The 20,054-nt window shown below is 36.3% G+C and overlaps 1 protein-coding gene across 5 annotated transcripts in view; it reads right to left on the reverse strand.

The window, feature by feature from the left end:
• samd10b (sterile alpha motif domain containing 10b) overlaps window positions 1-20,054 on the reverse strand; it is a 103,214-nt gene that overhangs the window by 11,818 nt on the left and 71,342 nt on the right. For all 5 annotated transcript variants that reach the window (XM_079588011.1, XM_079588013.1, XM_079588012.1 and 2 more), the window contains one exon: window positions 1,029-1,169. In XM_079588011.1, the coding sequence (XP_079444137.1) occupies window positions 1,029-1,169 (141 nt within the window). The remainder of the gene's footprint in view (window positions 1-1,028; window positions 1,170-20,054) is intronic.

The following is a 20,054-nucleotide window of genomic DNA, read 5'->3' on the forward strand; positions in this document are numbered from 1 at the left end:
GATTGGCTGATTTCTATTCTATTCAATTCTATTATTATAATTAATTAGTGCTGTCAAATCGATTAATCATGATTAATTACATCATCAAACATAAAATTATTTGTTTACATAATGTGTGTCTATATATTATTATATTTATATATATTATATATTATGTCTGTGTGTATATACCATATATAAATATAATATACTGTACATACACACATATATTATGTAAACAAATAATTTTGTTTGATGTGGTTAATCGTGATTTGACAGCACTAATTATATTATATTATATTATATTATATTATATTATATTATATTATATTATATTATATTATAATAATACATTTTACTTATACTGCACTTTTCTTATACCCAAAGCGCTAAAGTACAGTACAAAAGTAGATGCATAATTCTTTTTTTTTAATGCAACGACAGGTAGAATACAAAATACTGTACATCCAGTGTCACCAATTAAGACACAAAAACTATCTTAAAAAATATTATATTATATTATGTGAATAATTAATTTATTACTTTAAAAACCCCTAACCAAGCAATAAATTAAATGAAATTAAAGTATTGCATGAAAATATAATACAAATATTTAATTAAAAAATTCAGTCTAATTAACATTTTAAAAAGTTATGTCCAACACAATCTATGCGTATATATATAGCCTATAATTTAGTTAACCAAGTTGTTAACACAATTTTGCGTTGCACCTCTCATTCACTTCCTCTGATGAGTGATATAATATAATATAATATAATATAATATAATATAATATAATATAATATAATATAATATAATATAATATAATATAATATAATATAATATAATATAACATAATATAATATATACTTTTAGTAAAAAAAAAAATCTCTCTGTTCTCTGAATCCACTTGTGTTTGTTGGAAGTGCACACTATAAATAAAATGCATTATTATTGTTAGGGAAGATGGGTTGTGCTTCATGCAACCTTTGACCGAGTCTCTGTCTCGACGGCACTTGTATTGATGTGTTGTGTATGTTGAGTCTCACCTCTGCTGAGCAGCTGTAGGTTGCGCACCTCCTCTCTGACCTGAAGCTGTAGGACCTGCTGCAGGACCTCCTGTCTCAGTGTCTCCTGGATTATACCCATCCTCTCCAGCTTCTCTCCATTCAACCGCAACAGGGCACGGCCTGAAAAAGTGCGTGAGTGACAGTTTGAAAAGTCAATGCCGGCTTTGTAAAATAGCTAGATGGAACAGAAAAGGATTATATCTGGAGAACATTTGATCAATAGCATGGAATTGGTTTACATTTCTTTAAATCCTCCTAGAAGCCATCAAATGAATGTCACAAGTCTTGCCAACAGAACAAGACAACCTAAGAAAAAGTCTTTGGGACGTCTTTGAGGAACCAGACGTGTAATAAGACTTTCTCTTCCTGCTGTGCAGCTTTAGCTCTGCTGCTTTTAAGACACCCTCATTTTGGCCAATATATCATTTGTGCATAAAGCAACTCCAGGGCATATTGTTATAAGCTTTAAAAACATCCAAGGTGGCGAATGAAGAGAATGTCGACTATACAAAAATAAACGTAATAAATAATAACACTATTATTTATTTGTATGGCACCTGTCATACATAAAATGCAGGTAGTGTACCACGGGTCAGAATATAAACAAAATGACAAGGAATTAACCAAATAAATAAGACAAATAACAAAAATAAAAAGTGACACAATTAAAGGGATACTCCACAATTTTTTCATATGAAACTATGTTATTCCTTTAACTAAGACGAGTTTATGCATATCTCTCTCGTCTCAGTGCGTGCACTTAATCGCTCTGGCGCGCCGCGACACTTTGATAGCACTTGGAGCACTTCGACTCGGCGCAGTAATATCATCACAGTAATATCATCACAGTAATATCATCAGGAGTGATGATATTACTGCGCCGAGTCGAAGTGCTATTCCGCCATACATTATAGTTATCCTTTTTAACCCGCTTAGAAAAGCGCCACGTTTTATTTTGTGTCACTATACTTGGTCGTGTAACTACTCGTGTAACTGTATTTAAATAGGGAAAACGTAGAGGTGTTTGGTCGCTTCTAACTTCATCTCTGTTTGGTCCCTATGAATGAACTGGGCTAAGCTAAGTGCTATCAAAGTGTCGCCGCGCACCAGAGCGATTGAGTGCACGCACTGAGACGAGAGAGATATGTATCAACACGTATTAGTTGAGGGAATAACATTTGATATGAAAAACGGTGGAGTATCCCTTTAAGGTTGAGAAAATAAAATATGTGACCCTGGACCACAAAACTTTTTGGAAATTGAGATGTATACATCACATGAAAGTTGAATAAATACGCTTTCCATTGATGTATGGTTTGTAAGGATAGGACAATATTTGACCGAGATACAACTATTTGAAAATCGGCAATCTGAGGGAGCAAAAAAATCAAAAAATTGAGAAAATCGCCTTTAAAGTTGTGCATTTATGTTGGCGATTGTGCTGCATTCACTCACAAAAATATTTTTTGTATATATTTACGGTAGGAAATTTACAAAATATCTTCATGGAACATGATCTTTACTTAATATCCTAATGATTTTTGGCATAAAAGAAAAATGGATAATTTTGACCCAACAATTTTTTGTTGGCTTTTGCCACAAATAAACCCGTGCGACTTATGACTGGTTTTGTGTCACATATTGACAAAAATATTGTAGAAAATGTTCAGTCTGATTAAAACGGTCTAATTTAATTACACAGTAAAAAGCAAAAGGAAAATAATAAGGTTGAGAAAAATAATAGAATTATATAAATATTCATTAATAATTTAAATAAAAATGTTCAGTGTGATTAAAATGGTCTAATTTTTTAAAAAGCATATACACTAGCCAAAGTAATACACAAATTATATATTTTTGGTCAAATTCTGATCAGGTGATACCAAAATAGTGCCGTGAAAATTCATCCAAGCTGGCAGATAGAAGATGAAGAGATAAATCGACTATAAAAAAACTAAATAAAATAAATATAAGATAATAAAACAATTTATTTGTATAGCACCTTTCACACAAAGAAATGCAGACGTATCTCAGGTCAGAATAATACAAAAATAGGAAATTGACCAGTGTGCATGAGGTAAACTTCACCATCAACATAATAGGCATCTAGCCATATTTTTCTATGAGCCTTGATTTTTTTTTTTCATTAATTAGTTCGTCAAAAAGGTGACCAAGCGACTGGAGACTCAATAGCAATATACGCCTGAGTCAAACGCTTGTGTGAGAGGGTTAAGAGATACACACACTCTTAGTTTAAACCAGTGCAAAGACATTTGTATCACTCACAACTTCTGGAGAGAAATAGCACAGACATGCTAAGTATTCACATCAAAACTTCAGCATAGCTTAGGCTTAAATTGTAACATGCTATTGTGGACCGTTATTTGAAATTAATTGCGAGTTGCATCTCTCGTTCGCGCAACAAATCTCTTTTCCACTTCGGCTAGCATGCTACCTTTTAGCTGCCTAAGTAAGCAGTAGACAGCAAAGCAGCTTAGTTTTGCAACAGAGCGTTTATTTACATCATAAAGCCTGCTCACGTCCCTCACTGTCCCGTCACTGTCAGAGCCTCGTCCTTCGAAAAGCATCACACAGCAGGAGAATTTATTGTCGTTCGCCCCGAATGCGCTCGCTCTAATTAAGCGCATAAATCATCTTTTTCTCTCTTACAATATAATCATCCATCCTCATTCTTACCTGGCAAGTCCACAGACACTCCCTCAGAAGAACGCCAGACACACAGTTTACATAACGAGGGTCTATTTTAAGCCTCATTAATGAGTGTGTTCAATTTCCGCACATATTGCTTTGTGTAATGATTACTAATGAAGCCGGTTTACGTAAGGCCCATTTCGTGACCTTGGATGAGCTTATTGATTTGTGTGGTGTGTGTCCAGGAACATGGACAGCTATTCCCCTCCGTGAATAAAACATAATGACCTTAACACCAGCTGGCTGTGGCTACTTCTCTGACGACGTAGAGGAATTGGAGAGATGAGTGCGGTGTGGTTTGGGGGTTCAGAGACTGGATAATGATAATTACAGTTTCACAGATCATCTACAGAACTTCAAGAGCTGTCCCTTGAGACGAACCACTACCTGGCGTTTAATTACTTTCTCACAAGTGAGATTTGGTTACGGAAACCTTCATACGCTCAGAAACGGGGAACAAAATTACTCATCTTGGATATTTAGCGGTTAGAGGCATAAAAAGGTTGTCTTCTTTCAAGTCGGCTAGAAATACATGACAAGCATAACCTTCCTTCGGTGACATTAAAGGGGTGGTTGAGTATGATTTCACTTTTCTAACTTTAGTTAGTGTGTAATGTTGCTGTTTGAGCATAAACAACATCTGCAAAGTTACAACGCTCAAAGTTCAAAGCAAAGGAAGATATTTGCTTTCACAGAAAAGGACTACAACAAATGGCTGGTAGGGACTACATGAGATTCCTACCGGGTTAGTGACATCAGCAACCCTGTACATAAGCCCCGCCCCCGGGAACACAGTCCATGTTGAGAAGAGGAAGAGTTGTTGTAGTCGAGTACATTTGTGAGTCAGCTCAAACTTTAGCATTCATCTTTTCACATGCAATAGAAAGTCACTCTGTGTGCATCTCACACCAGTTCATATACGACCGATTTATAGATTATCATGACAGAATATGCTAATTGAAGATAGTTAACTCCACATCAGCAACATAAATGCATCAACTAACCTTTCAGAGACGTCCTGTTGCTTCTACATGTTGTCACTTCTTCTTGAGTCTCTCCATCTTTGTCTGACTCCGTTTTAACATTAAAGGCAGAACAGTTTCTGTCATTTTAGTGTGTCTGCGTGAGGTAATCGCAGCTGCTAACACACATGAGCTCTTGAAGCCCCGCCCTCTGCAGCAGCTCATTTGCATTTAAAGGGCCAGGCACAAAACAGTGCGTTTTTGCAAGCCCTTAAAAAGTGACAACTTTAACATGCTATATAAAAATATCTGTGGGGTATTTTGTGCTAAAACTTCACACACACACTCAGGGGACATCAGAGATTTATTTTACATCATGTGAAAATGGCATTTTACCACCCCTTAAACAGGAAGTTTAGATATTTGGGCAACCTAGACTCATTGGAAAAAACGTGCTTCTACCTACATTTTTGCAAAAATTGTACATACAGTACAATTCACTGCAGTTTCCAGCTGAAATTAACACTAGTGACAGTAAAACAACACCAACAACTTGTATTCCTTTCCACGTAAACTGGGATTACAGGGGTAGGCTATCGATTCAATTTAATTAATTAATTAATTTACTCTACTAAAGCTTAAAAATAGCATAATATGTTTGCAGATATTTAGGAAACATGCTAAGTTCGTAAGCCGCGCTATATTGGTCCAATGGGGGTTTCCAATAGCACGGGGAAGGTTTCTTGCGCGTTCCGTCTTTCCAGCATCTCAAAGTAATTTGGGTTAAATGCAATACATTTCTCATATGTATTTACTCGTTATTTCATCTGACTCCATAAATGAAAGGTTTTGATAATATCTATGCATCACTAAAAGTGAGCGAATGTTTGATTATTACTTTTAGACTATTAAATGAACAAGGTCAAAATCAGTTTGAATAATCAAATGTAACAATTTATTAAATCAGGTATCAGGTCAATTGTATAATCAATTCAAAGATAATCAATATAAAACATGAATAAAAAGAAGAGATGCGAACCCAACCTGATGCAAATACATGAGGCTGGAAGTCTCGGTCACTCCCAGCCATCACGGGCCAGTCTAGATACAGAAAAAGCCCCGATCCCTCCACTGCATTCCATTAAATAGCCAAAAACCTCTTTCACATGTTAATAATGGGAATTTACATTCAGAGTTGACACCTTTTGGGGGTAGGAGACCATTTGCCTAGAGACAACCTTCCTTTGTGTGCCAGTTTCTCTAAACTTCTCAAAACCTGATTTCTTTTTGTTTAATTAAGTTGGAAATGAGACATTTGTACCACTCACTCTGAGACATTTAAAATGATATTAAACATAATAATCGTTCATATTAAACCACATATATATTCTTGTGTGAGTCTTTAGGCGTGAGAGGGAGTGAGACTGTATGGGGGAGGTCAGATGTTAATTTCCAGCAAGGTTCTTTGTTTCATAGACCAGTCTATCTCTCCAACCAGTTTTTCCAGCCTTACAGTTCACATGCTTGTTTCTCTGAAAAACACATCTATAGCCAGTTATTTTACTTTTTATTTTACACGTTCCGTGTTGTCTGTCGGTGTTTTGGTCCGTGTGATCTCGCCCACTGCCAGTTCACCCAATAGTATTTCGACAACCCCGGGATGCCAGTTGGCAGGAAAAACAGCGTATTGTAGCCAGCAAACAAACTGGGTCAGAGATTGCAGATTCTACCCGACCTAAAAAGCCTCGGTATCCATCTAAAAATCGTAATGAATAAGAGCATATTAAAACATGGATAAATCAACTCATCAACTTACAGTGTGTGAGTCTCTTCGTCTTTTATTGTCAATCGTTCCTGTTGCAGGTCCTCAAACTGGCAAACCACGTGAGCGTCGAGTCTGAGGAGGACGGGGCGGGGGAAACAACGATCTCTGATATTTTGAATTTGGACTGCACTACCTATTTTGACCACTAGCTGTCATTCTTACAGATTGCACCTTTAAGGAGTAGTATGAAGCTGCAGACTCGGAGCCTGCTGCATCTACAGTCCCGCACCCAGAGTCCCGCATTCTCAGTCCCCTCGTTTTTCGAGACAGCGCCACCTATCAAATAGGATCGGATAAACACATGGATAAACCACTGATCTATATAATGACATGTCATCATGGGATAAACACGTGAAGAACCGAAACGTGAGTATCGTCAATTTTATTCAATGATTTCTTTTTTAATCAAACTACTTTATAGCTCATCGATACACCAACATATGAACAGTCTATTTAATATTTGTAATGATAGTTTGTAACAAAATTTGAGCCGTTAATGTATGTTTTTTCGCCTTTTTCCCCCGAAAATATTTTGATAGCTAACGTTAGCCTTTAACCATGGACTTTTTGTAGACAAGCCATTGTAAAAAATTTGAATAAAATTAGTTGAGATTAAAGTAGACCAATTAAATACATTATATGTGTTAATATCAAAGAATGTCATCATTAATTATTTAATCAGATTTACCTTTTTTTAATTATCGGAACTTTTCTCCTAAAACTATTGAATTAATTAATGCCGGAGTAATTATTTTACTTTATATAATTTATGTAGACTACTTAAATTAGTTCTTATAAAACGTAAGTATTAAAATGGATCAATATTAATTTTACTGTGATATGAAGTTGTTGCCAGCCATTTACAACTCATAGGCTATGTATACAGTTGCCTATAATAATCAAATTTGCTATGCCTTGTATTAACCAGTCTATGGTATTAACATGTGAGCTAGAATGTGTCATTTGGCCTTTTTTGAGGGTTCCTTGTTTAATTTGTATTGACTGAAATTTGACTGTATGGGCTCTATGGGGGGTCTTAAATTTTGAATTTGAGTTTGACTCTCTCTTTTTTTGACAATGGCATTCATCTTTTATTTTGTTTAGTGAAGTTGAGGAATTTGACCGGGTGATTGCAAAAAGAATGCGAAAAGAAGCAACATTTGCCTACCAGAAAGTAATTATTTTACCTTATGCATTTACATTACATTTTACATTTATTCATTTAGCAGACGCTTTTATCCAAAGCGACTTATAAATGAGGAGGTTTTTTGAATGCAATTGAAGACAAAAATAAAGTCACTAACACAATTCTTTCTTCCTTTTTTCTTTGCTTTGTCCTGTTTACAGCAAGATGACAGTGATTAAGGTGATCTTTAAATAAAGTACAGATTGTTTATTATTGGTGTTTTGTCTATTATTTGAGTTTTGCTTCACATTCAAAATATCAAAAAACAGGTTTTGTAATGTTAGCATGGTATAATGTTAATTAGACCATTATATGTTGAACTAAAAGAAAAAATGGAATTTGAAACATTGTACAAAAACAAACTAAAACATTGTAGCAATATAATATCACATAATATTTTTCAGATGATAGTTCAATCTGTATTTGTGTCCGTTACATCAGTAATTTCCTTTCAATTACACCCACGCTCAAAAAATAAATACTGGGTAATTAGTTAGTTTGAGAACACAATGATTATTATTTTTTTTGGTACATGCATTAAGCAGGGAACGCAAATATTTATTTGGATAACTTTAAATAAAAAGAGACCGTAATCTTGCATTCCAATGTTTTCAATGGCATTTGGATAAGGGTGTTATACGATCTTCCGAACAGCAGATGGCGCTGTCTCGAAAAACGAGGGGACTGAGAATGCGGGACTCTGGGTGCGGGACTGTAGATGCAGCAGGCTCCGAGTCTGCAGCTTGATAATGTTGCCTTTAAGGTCCTCCTTGAACACTTGATCCACTTTTATGTCCTTAAACACTCGTTTTTTGGGCTCGACAGCTATTAAAAACTTATTTCAGTTTTTTTTTTACTTGTTTGCTGTACACCTTGTCACACAGCAGCTTTTAGGCATTTTTCTGTCTTTTGTTAGAGGCAAGAAATGACAAGGAGGCAGCCTCTCGCAATGCAAAGTCAATGGAGACGGTTGGATGTTTTGAAAGAGTACTGAATCTCCTGAATCTCCGGATCAAAACGCATCAAAACAAGAAGCAAAAACAAACAAGTGATATCATGTAGCCAATGCATATGTAAAAAATAACGCTTTTCATGCCACTCACTGGACATTTTGCTTTGAAAGCGTCGCAAAAACGTGCAAGCAGCAACCTAGCACAGCAATATTTTTCCAATGAGCCTGGGTTGTATTCAGTTCTGTCAGGCATTTTTTCCCAGGCCAAAGACCAGCAGGGGCACTGATGAGCTGCATAAATTGTGAAATTATTATGATTATCTAGTGCATAATAGCTTGGACTGTTGCCATCACAATCAAAGATGCTCTTCCACACAGCAAGTGCAGAATAATGCAAGCCAGACTCGTGGATTATACTGTCGAAATCTAGTTGTGCTGTGTGGCGTCACACTACGCAGCACGCTTCCAGTGTACAGATGGTGCAAACATCTGTGCCCAGATGCCCAAGGCATGCCAATGTCATAATCTAACCTTGGTCAGGATATAATAAAAGGCTTGTTTCTTTTACGTCACAGCCAGAGTGACGCAAGACACTTTCAAAATGATTAGATGAAGTGAACGTTTTGCGCACACTGACAGTGACTTGCTACTTGATATTGACTTGCTACTTGCTATTGCTAATCAAAGAAAGGTTGTATTCATAACTTAGGAGGGAACATTCGGTAACCCTTTATTTTAAGTTGACGTAGTTACACATTGCTACATGTATTTACTATAGTAATAACAGTACATTATGCATAATTACAAGTAACTACCCCTAAACCGAACCCTAACCGTACTGTAACTTTAGTAAGTAAATGTAGTTAATTAATATTACTCAGTACTTACTTATTTACGTCACCCTAAAATAAAGTGTAACCGAACATTCTCATTCTAAACAGTATTTTATTGGGCAAAAAATCTGGATACACCCGTGAATGTGAGATGAGTTGTCAATATATTTTGTTTTGTTTTCAAGGAGATAAAGTGTATACTGTATCTTTGTATAACTTTCAGGAGTACACTGGCATATAAATGATCTCAAAACTAATAGACAATGACTCAAAACCTTGTTGACTAAAAGCAATTTCGATTTTATTGGGTCTTTATTGTGATTTGCTGTACAGTGGAAGAGATCAGCCGCAAAACTGAAGCTATTCTACAGAAATATGATCATATCTATGGTTAGAGAGATAAAAGAGCGGGCAATGTGAGTGTGTATGTGTGTGCGTGTGCGTGTGTGTGTGTGTGTGTGTGTGTGTGTGTGTGTGTGTGTGTGTGTGTGTGTGTGTGTGTGTGTGTGTGTGTACAATAAAAAACAAAGCCCTTAAGTTGAATCGCAAGGTGAATTATAAACAGAGAGACAGAGAGAGAGAGCGCAAAAACAAAGAGAACCACCATACAGTAAATCACTGCAATTCACAGGACACCACTTTATTAAGCTCTGTCTCTTGTTCTATATCTATGATATACAGTTATAATCTCCACACATAATATCCAGAAAGCTTGAACAGGAAATAGGAAGGGATTTTTTAAGTACATTTTCTGTACAATTGTGAAATAACATTTGCATGTTATTAAATTGCAGTGGCTCACACTAAATTAATGTGTTGGAAAAATCCTGAACTTGTGATGGGTTGGAAATATTAAAATCAAAATGCCTTCTGCTCTGCAGCTCTCTCTGTTATCAAGGTGTTCTGATCGCCATGTTATCTATATTTATACTACAGGGCCGTTGAATGCTTGAATCTGATTGGTTGACGAACGTTCTGAGGTGTGCAATTATATTCAGGGAACCGCACGGCTAAAGTAGTTCCGGCAAGTCTTCAATTCAATTCAATTCAATATCACTTCGTGTAATCAACTGTAATAACGGAAAATAGGATACAATTCATAACAAGAAAACTGCAGCCCCATGCGCTTGATCTGTGATTTTCAATGTCTAACTTCACAATCAATGGAAACATGCAGTTTAATTTTAATAAATGAAGTATATAGCCTATATAGTCCTATATATAATAGAAAATTAAAAAGAATATTTCAATAAATTGATAGTCCTGCTGCAGATAATATAACAAATAAAAAATTATTGATTGGCCTACTTGTTAAAAGGGCGTTGTGTTTCATTTATTAGGCTAGTCTGTCACTAATAGAAAAAAAAAAAAGAATGAACGAATTAATTAAAACGAATTTAATAAATAAATAAATAAATAATAATATTGAAGCGAATGCTTCTTTCTCTCTCATAACTGCATTAATAACTGCATAAAGCCGGGGACACACTTACTGTAAGGCCGGTTATGAATGTAATTTGATACTTATCTGCATGCACGCGTGTTCAGCGCATTCAGTCTGTGTTCACAGCGGTGTTTAAAATCTGCTGCATTCACAGTCAGAGAAAGTTTCTAGTCGTTACGTGTGTCCAGCATTAAGTGGCCTTTAGTCTGCTATCAGCGGCTCAAACCTCCGTTACTAACTCTAAAATGACGTTTTGGAATTAGCAACGGAGCATGGGTTTAGATGCGCAAGGAATTAGTCCTACATACAAGAGCGTTTTAATGACAAAAACTTTACAAACGTCTTGAAATACATCATCTGAACAATATTTCGAGGTGTGGTAACTGTAGTATAAGCGGAATAATTGACTTCAGGCCGTTGAATTATTAGAAAAATAATGCACACCCGAGGTGGTAATGCGGTCACGACGCGAAGCGGAGTATTTTTCTAATAATTCAACGGCCTGAAGTCAATTATTCCTTACGTGATATATGGATATGTCATGTTTGTCAAATCATGTGACGCATGAAGAAACAACAAATTTTCCAATATTAAATGAGAGCAGAACTGGACAAATTGGCTTAAAAGTTGTGATGTCATATTTTCTGGAGGTAAATAAGTGGTTTGATAAGGGGCATCATAACATACAGTATACATTTTTTCATTTGTCAGTTGTTTCATTATCAGTTGTTTTTATATGAATGTGACTAGTGTCAGTTGGACCACTAATACACAGTTTATCATGACAAAGTTTTAAGAAATATTTTTACAAAAAATAGTATAAAATATTTTAATATGCATCTATTTATTCATAGTAATACACACACAAATATTTTTTTTTTTACAAATGCTACAGTAAAAACTTGGTTAATTATCTAGTTCAGTCACTAGATGCTAGATGCAAACTAGATGATGCAGACTTAGGTCCTTTACATGTTACACCGTGTCCTAACCAGATGCGATGCAATAAGATCCAGCGATAAATAATTTGTTTGTCCACACTAGACGTGACGCGACTGCGAGATGCGTACAAATCAATCAAAACCCACAGCCAATCAGATCAGCGTGTGGGCGGAGTCTCGAAGCAAGTGCACAGCACCAGAGAGTAATCTTGATGGCAATCGCAAGAAAATGGATAAGTAGCTAGTAGCTACATAATCAAATTCACAAATATTACACCATTTAAACATTATTCAAATACATAGGCCACTGAGTTACTAAAACAATCTTTGTCAAATAATACACTTGTTTGTTCACAGTTTGAACGTTCTCGTTTCCATTTGTTTAATTTCAAGATCTGAGGTGAATTCTCCATTGTTGCTTTTACAGCTACAAAGCTGGAGCACTAAATGATATTCAAAGTCACATTACACGCTTTTAACATTAAATAAAGCACATAAACAGTACCTGAGATTATCATTCCCACACTTTGTGTGTGTCGTTCCAGCGCGACGTCGCAGAAAAATAGAAACCGTTATTAAAATAGAATCGTCGCGTGTCGCCGTCGTGGCTGGTTAGGACAAAAACTCTGATTAACATGGAAAAGACGCCTTTATCGTGTGTCACGGCGTCGCGTGTAGTTTGGACACGGTGTAATGTGCAAGCAATCACATCATTACCGCATGGGACAAGCTGATTGGCCTCTGCTGATCCTACAGCCAATGAGATTGCTTGCTCAAGATTTTCAAAGTCTGGTTCAGTGTTTGCTGTAGGCTAGTCCTGCACAGTTCCCCTGAAACCCTCCACCTCCCCCAGCTACACCTGTCTAGATCTGCTATGGAACATATGTATGTATGTCTATATAGCAAGTCCATACTTCCTCTGCAACAGCAGCAGCGTAGAAGATCTAGTTCACCAAGACCAACTTTTAATTCGCCATATTCATTAACATGCCAAAATTACTTTGAAAGTTGTCATGATTGAACTGTAAGTTATATTACTATATACAGTGGTAAATATTACATTGTTGAACATGATGTCATTTTAGGGTAAATTCTATGCATTATTATCTTCATTATGAATTCTATAGTTCTTGTTTGCCAAAATAAAACCATCTAATTCAGAACAAATTCAGGACGATGCTAATGTGACAACCTTTTCAACCCGCACTCTCCATAGATCCATCTTCATGCTAAAAAGCACCAATTACTGAAGTGTATCTTATTAAGCCTGATGTATAGGCTGTTAAAATCAATTCCTGGTGTGTTTAACTACTTGAGGCTTAAGGGGTATTATTGGACAGAGATGCCCCACTGACCCAACCTCCAGTTGCCCCTGGGGCTTTAGGGGACAGTCATGGCCAAACACTGACCCAGTTTCCAGCTCTGAGAATTCACACATCACTGTGGGGATTGCATTCGCTTCTCAGTCACTCACAATAGGCTGGGAAGAACAATTAGAGCATGGGTGATGCTAACAGCATTACACAGGATAATGGAAACGTCCGTAACCAGCCAGAGGTGCTTCTTGAGGCTGATATTTGGACTTTGTTTTTTCTAAGATGCATTGCATTTTTAATTTTGATACGGCGCTTTGATGCTGAACGACATTGAGGGGCTTGCTTTATAAACCTCTAACACGCACACACACACACACACGCTAATTCAGTGCTTTTAAATTCAGCCCTCCAGAAACACTTTATCCAGAATTGCTGTTTGTCTGAGTCTTTTGTGCAGCAGACAGCACAGGTGAACAGAGCAGAAATGAATTCCCTAAAGACAGGTTTAATGCGCTCCCAAATAATGCCCTGAAGATAGTGATAGAGGCGCTGTCAAAAAACAAGATGAGGTGGAGTATAGAGGAAAAAGAAAAACAGTTGGGCCTAAAAAGCACACTGTTCTATCCATTTATCTTATATGTATGACAAACAAACAAACAAACAAGCAGACTGAAAAGACATTTAGTTACTTGATAAAAATATATCATCCATCCCAGCAAAATTGTGATTTGCTACTGGGTCAACGCAAATAAGAGAGTACATAAGATATATAAAAGGAAAATATTATAAATGATTATAAAAAGTACACTTTAAATACACACAGATTAAAGACTTCATCATTTTTCAAAAACATTTAAAATATATTGTGAGGGTTAAAAAGTAATTTTTACGTGGTGAACTAACTTTGGTTTGTCAAATTATCGGATATTTTAAGAGATTTATTGATTATCATGAAGGTCTAGTTATTCGTTCGTTCGTTCGTTTGTTCGATCAATCATTTTATATAACAACCATAAATGTAAGTATGTGCTGCAGATTTCCATAGTTAGTTTAATTTACTGTAGGTCCTTGCTAAAATTGCCTATATTTAAACTTTTTTTAGGTATAAAAACTGGTTACGGTTTAGTTGATGACAATAACAAATTCCATATACAGTCATGTGAAAAAGAAAGGACACCCTTTTGAATTGTACTGTTTTACATATCAGAACATACTGGTCTTTGGCAGGTCTTAAAATTAGGTAAATACGACCTCAGATGAACAACACAGGACTAATTACACTGTGTTATGGTTCTGTAACAAAACCTAGGCTAAAATGGAGAAGCCATGTGTGACAAAGTACACCCTTACTGCTTCCATAGGAATTAAGAGAGTAAGTAGCAGTCAGGCGCTGCTAATCAAATGTCTTTGATTAATTGATCTTCAGTAAGTGTGATCACCTCTATAAAAGCAGAAGTTTTGGCAGTTTTCTGGTCTGGAGCCTTCAGGTGTGTGTTCACACAATGCCAAGGAGGAAAGACATCAGCAATGATCTTAGAGAAGCGATTGTTGCTGCCATCAAACTAAGGGTTACTAGGCCATTTACAACCAATCTGAAGTCCATCATTCTACAGTGAGGAAGATAATTCACAAGTGGAAAACATTCCACTTCCCAGGAGTTGATGTCCAAGCAAATTCACCCCAAGATCAGACCGCTCTGCTCAATGCTCAAAGAAATCGCAAAACACCCAATAACTACACCTCAGACTCTACAATCCTCAGTTAACATGTTAAATAGTAGTTCATGGAAGTACAATTAGAAAAAGATGGCTAGCTTGGAGCCTCTTCTCACTAAAAAGAACATGGCAACACAGCTTACACCGTGTCCGAACTACATGCGACGCCGGGACACGCAATAAAGGCGTCTTTTCCATGTTAATCAGAGTTTTTGTCCTAACCAGCCGCGACGGCGACACGCGACGATTCTATTTTAATAGCGGTTTCTATTTTTCTGTGACGTCGCGCTGGAACGACACACACAAAGTGTGGGAATGATAATCTCAGGTACTGTTTATGTGCTTTATTTAAATGTTAAAAGCGTGTAATGTGACTTTGGATATCATTTAGTGCTCCAGCTTTGTAGCTGTAAAAGCAACAATGGATAATTCACCTCAGATCTTGAAATTAAACAAATGGAAACAAGAACGTTCAAACTGTGAAGAAACAAGTGTATTATTTGACAAAGATTGTTTTAGTAACTCAGTAGCCTATGTATTTGAATAATGTTTAAATGGTGTAATATTTGTGAATTTGATTATGTAGCTACTAGCTACTTATCCATTTTCTTGCGATTGCCATCAAGATTACTCTCTGGTGCTGTGCACTTGCTTCGAGACTCCGCCCACACGCTGTTCTGATTGGCTGTGGGTTTTGATTGATTTGTACGCATCTCGCAGTCGCACCGCGTCTAGTGTGGACAGACAAATTATTTGTCGCTGGATCTTATTGCATCGCGTATATGATAAAGTCATATAGAAAATTATTACTTCAAGTTATTGTTGCTAAAGGTGGCTCTACAAGCAACTGAATCATAGGGTGTATGTTACCAATGGCTTTTCCATTTTGGCATTATTTTCGTTAAATAAACTGTGCAATATGTCATGTGTTGTTGCTCATTACCTAAGTTTAAGTAAGAGATAATGTACATCCAAGCCGGTGGTTCTCTCAAAATAATCAAAATAACCCCTGACAGGAAGATGAGGACCCAGACGCGAAGCGGAAATCGAAATGAGTTTTAAATCAGAATTACTTTCGTGAATAAAATATTTATATTATCCTGCACGTTTAAACATGTTTATCATAGAAGACGTGTATTTAAGTCGTTGTATGTATGAGTTGCCATTGTGTATTTTTAATGCCATTAATATTCGGGGTTTTCTACAAGTAAAAGACTTATAAAACAACATTTTATCTGTTTATCTGCTAAATGTGTCTTATCATGTGTTCTAATCTGCTTCAAGTTTATTTTGCCAACTTTTAGGAGTACACTAGCACCCCGATGACCTTAAAGTTAACAGACACTGACTGACAGCTACAAAACTGCAATTTTGATTTCATGGGCTCTTCAAGATTCATTTTACAAGATGTAGTACTTACTAGAAATGAATGTGGACGCAGTGCAAGGCAATTCACACTTGCAGCTGTTAAACATCTGACTCGAAAGACCAATAACTATGCTGGAGCAGAAACACTCAGTGCCTGAAGCAAGCGACGGTCTTGTCTGACATGAGTCAGTGTTTTACAGTGTGTGTAACAGTGCTTCCAGCTACAGTGCCAATGACCCGAGGAAAATGACACACGCAAACACTCACTTAGAGACACACACCATCTTAGAAAGAGGCTTGATATATGAAGCAATAAATAATAGTGCAGATAATAGAATAAGGCCTCTAGCCAGTGTCGGCGCCCGGATGAATTACTTAAAGGGGCATTTGGAGGGGGCGCACATTTGTCACTCCAACCCAACTAAATGTAATGTTGCTAAAATGAGTGCTTGTGCTCAACCGTCACTGTCTGAAGGACAGGAAGATTCACGGCATGCATACACACAACCCTAAAAACATGCACCAGGGACTGCACAGGAGAACAAATGACCCGTCATTTTGATCTATGCTGAACTTTGATTATATGCTCATATACAGTTTTGAGCTGTAAAAACCTGAGAGTTAGATCTCTTATACACATATTCTTGAATGTTGAATGCTTAAAACCAAGAAATGACAATGAGTCTAATTATTATTATTATTTATTATTATTTGATGGATCTATTAATCTATTAATGAAACATTGATGACGTGTTTTTTTTTTTACTGAAGAAAACATTTATTTTATTTTTTTTGGGGTGACATAAAGCAACAAATGTCATTCTGATCCAACTATCCTAATATCATAATTAAGAAAAAAGGCATCATTAAAATAATGGCTTTTCTCAAATTAAAAGTAGTTTGGCTAAATCTTTTATTATTACTTTTTAGAAGTAAGATTTTGTTAAAATATTATTTTTGTCCACCATATCAAAACCATATAGGATGACCAACATGAATAAATGTAAAAAAAAAAAAAAAAAACAGAAAACAGGAAATTAAAATATAGAGAAGACCCTTATGAATGTGTGTCAAGGTCAATAAGTCTCTTGAAATATCAGAAAATTTGTTCAGGTTGTAAAATGTCATATATTTTTAAATAAACAATAAATTGTAACTATGTAAAAAATGTAAAAAATGTATATTAATATGTATTAATTGATAAATTATTTATTTATTTTTGCTTAATTAAATTTAAACTTTTCTTGAAAGTGGTATAAAAGTTGCTCAAACCCGTATGATTTGCAATCATGTGATTTAAACTAGATTTTTTTCTTTATCATTGACATACAGGTGAAACTCGAAAAATTAGAATATCGTGCAAAAGTTCATTTATTTCAGTAATTCAACTTAAAATGTGAAACTAATGTATTATATAGACTCATTACATGCAAAGTGAGATATCTCAAGCCTTTATTTGTTATAATTTTGATTATGGCTTACAGCTTATGAAAACCTTTTCACAATATTCTAATGTTGAATTTGGGGTTTTCATAAACATGTAATGACTCTATAAAATATATAAGGTTCACCTTTTAAGTTGAATTACTGAAATAAATCAACTTTTGCACGATATATTAAAATTTTTCGAGTTTCACCTGTGTGTCATTATCCCCAATACAAACCATCCATCCTAAGACACAACTCTTTACTGATTGGCTAGAAGACGTCACATGGCTCATATGGCTTGACACTCATATGAGATTGACATCACAAATATTACAAACAACAAAGGCTGTGAATGTCCACCTAAGGTAAATCCATTTCGACTCTTCTTCAACACTGCTAAATTTCCAGGAACAAATGTACGGATGGCAGTGTAAAATTATTTTATTACATGGAAGCTCCGCTCCGGTGACCCCTAGATGGTGAGGCCTCATGGAAATGACTGTGATTTGACAAATGGCTCAACATTACGGTGTATAATTGTCCATTAGTGAGAGAACGGCTCTGGGAGTTGGATGAGAGTGTGTTAGAGGATGTGGTCTGCCAAAGCTGCTCCTCAGAGAGTCCAGGCTGAGGCTTTGCGGATCCGGGGTTATCCTCGGCAGCTTCATAAAAGAGTTACTGGACAGTCAGATTTAAAAATCATTTTGCTTCATATCGACCAAGGTTATTATCGTTAAATAAAACTAACCAAAACTAAAATTGTTACTTGGAATCAAATTAACGTTAACTGAAACGTTAACTCGATTTTTTTAATGTATTATAAATAACATTTCTTTTGGACGTTTAGTTTGCATTTGACCCTGTTTCTGTTCCTGTTTCCTGTCCTCGTTGATTAGTTCTGTGATCATTCCCAGGTGTGTTTTGTTTGCCTATTACCCCTCTAGTACTTAAAGCAGGGCTATGCATAGATATATATATAAACACTAGATCTCTTAAGGCGGAGTCACTTCCGGCATCTTAGGGCGGCCATCTTGTCACAGGGAAGCTTTCTGTAAGGTGAATGATCTGCACGAACACAAATACTCTTATCTCGCTGAAATCTTGACGGATTTACAAACGGTTTGGTTTCTTACAAACGTTATTAACATGGCTATAATTCTGGATGCTTGAACATGTTGAAAAATATAATATTATAATTATTCATAAGTACGCAGTGTCATAACTACATCTCTGACGTTTATAACAAACCAACCCGTTTGAAAATCGGTAGATAATTGAGCAAGTTATGGTTATTTAAAAAGTACATGCATCATACAACACAATGTTACGAGTGAGCGAGCCCCCTGTGGCAAGATGGCCGTCGTGTGCGGCCTTCGACCTCCATTGGCCAACAGCGCGTACGAGGTATCTAGTGTTTATATATATATCTATGGGGCTATGCAGGTTCGGGAATTTCTTCGCTGTATTCTCGCTTTTTGCTGGCAGGTTTCTCTAGAGCTCCCCCTACAGCTTCAGAATAGATATTTGACAACACTGTCGAAAAACTCGTTGGGGACTCTCAGATACCAGAGGCTAGTAGATCAACGACATCAAAGCAGACGGGACATTCTTTACAACGTCTTCTTCATTCGGGTTCGAACAGCGTGAGGGAGCGCAATAATGACAGAATTTTAGCAGATTTCTTTTTGCCGTAAAGCAATTTGTTACATCGCGAGACCTGATATCACGCGATACTTCCTGACACCGCGTATGGTGGCACGCCGGCCCAAAGTGGCAAGGGTGGTTTTCCCACTCACAGGCGATAGGGGTTCGAGACGACCACCATTCAACCTGAAAAAAGTATATAACCATTCCAATGACTCCGAAGCTGTTCAGTTAAGGTAAAAAACCTACATAGTTCACCTTTAAACCCCATAAAACATTTGTGAATAAATCAGCATTTCCATCCAATGTGTTCAAGAAAATTGTCACTTCCTAGGAAACTGGTGCAAAATATCTGTAATAAAAAATGAAAGTTTCTGCAACCAAGGAAGCCATTATGACTCTTTTTTTATACATATTTACTTGAGTCTCAGGGCGAGCAAATGAAACGCAACAAACACTGTCATGCTAACTTGCGTTCAGGTGCCTGATGTTCGGATGCCAATCAAATTAGACACTTCTGGGAGGTCATTGTACCAAATCTTTTAGATGATTTTTTGATGACTCAAAAAGACAAACACAAAATTTGAGATGTTGTGCAATAAAATTGGTCTGCTGGTTAGTCCAGTTATCCAATCACATCATGATCTGTTGAGGCAAAGTCACATGACTTTTTAGTTGC

Source organism: Phoxinus phoxinus (assembly GCF_949152265.1).
Source record: "Phoxinus phoxinus genome assembly, chromosome: 18".
Lineage (NCBI taxonomy): Eukaryota > Metazoa > Chordata > Actinopteri > Cypriniformes > Leuciscidae > Phoxinus > Phoxinus phoxinus.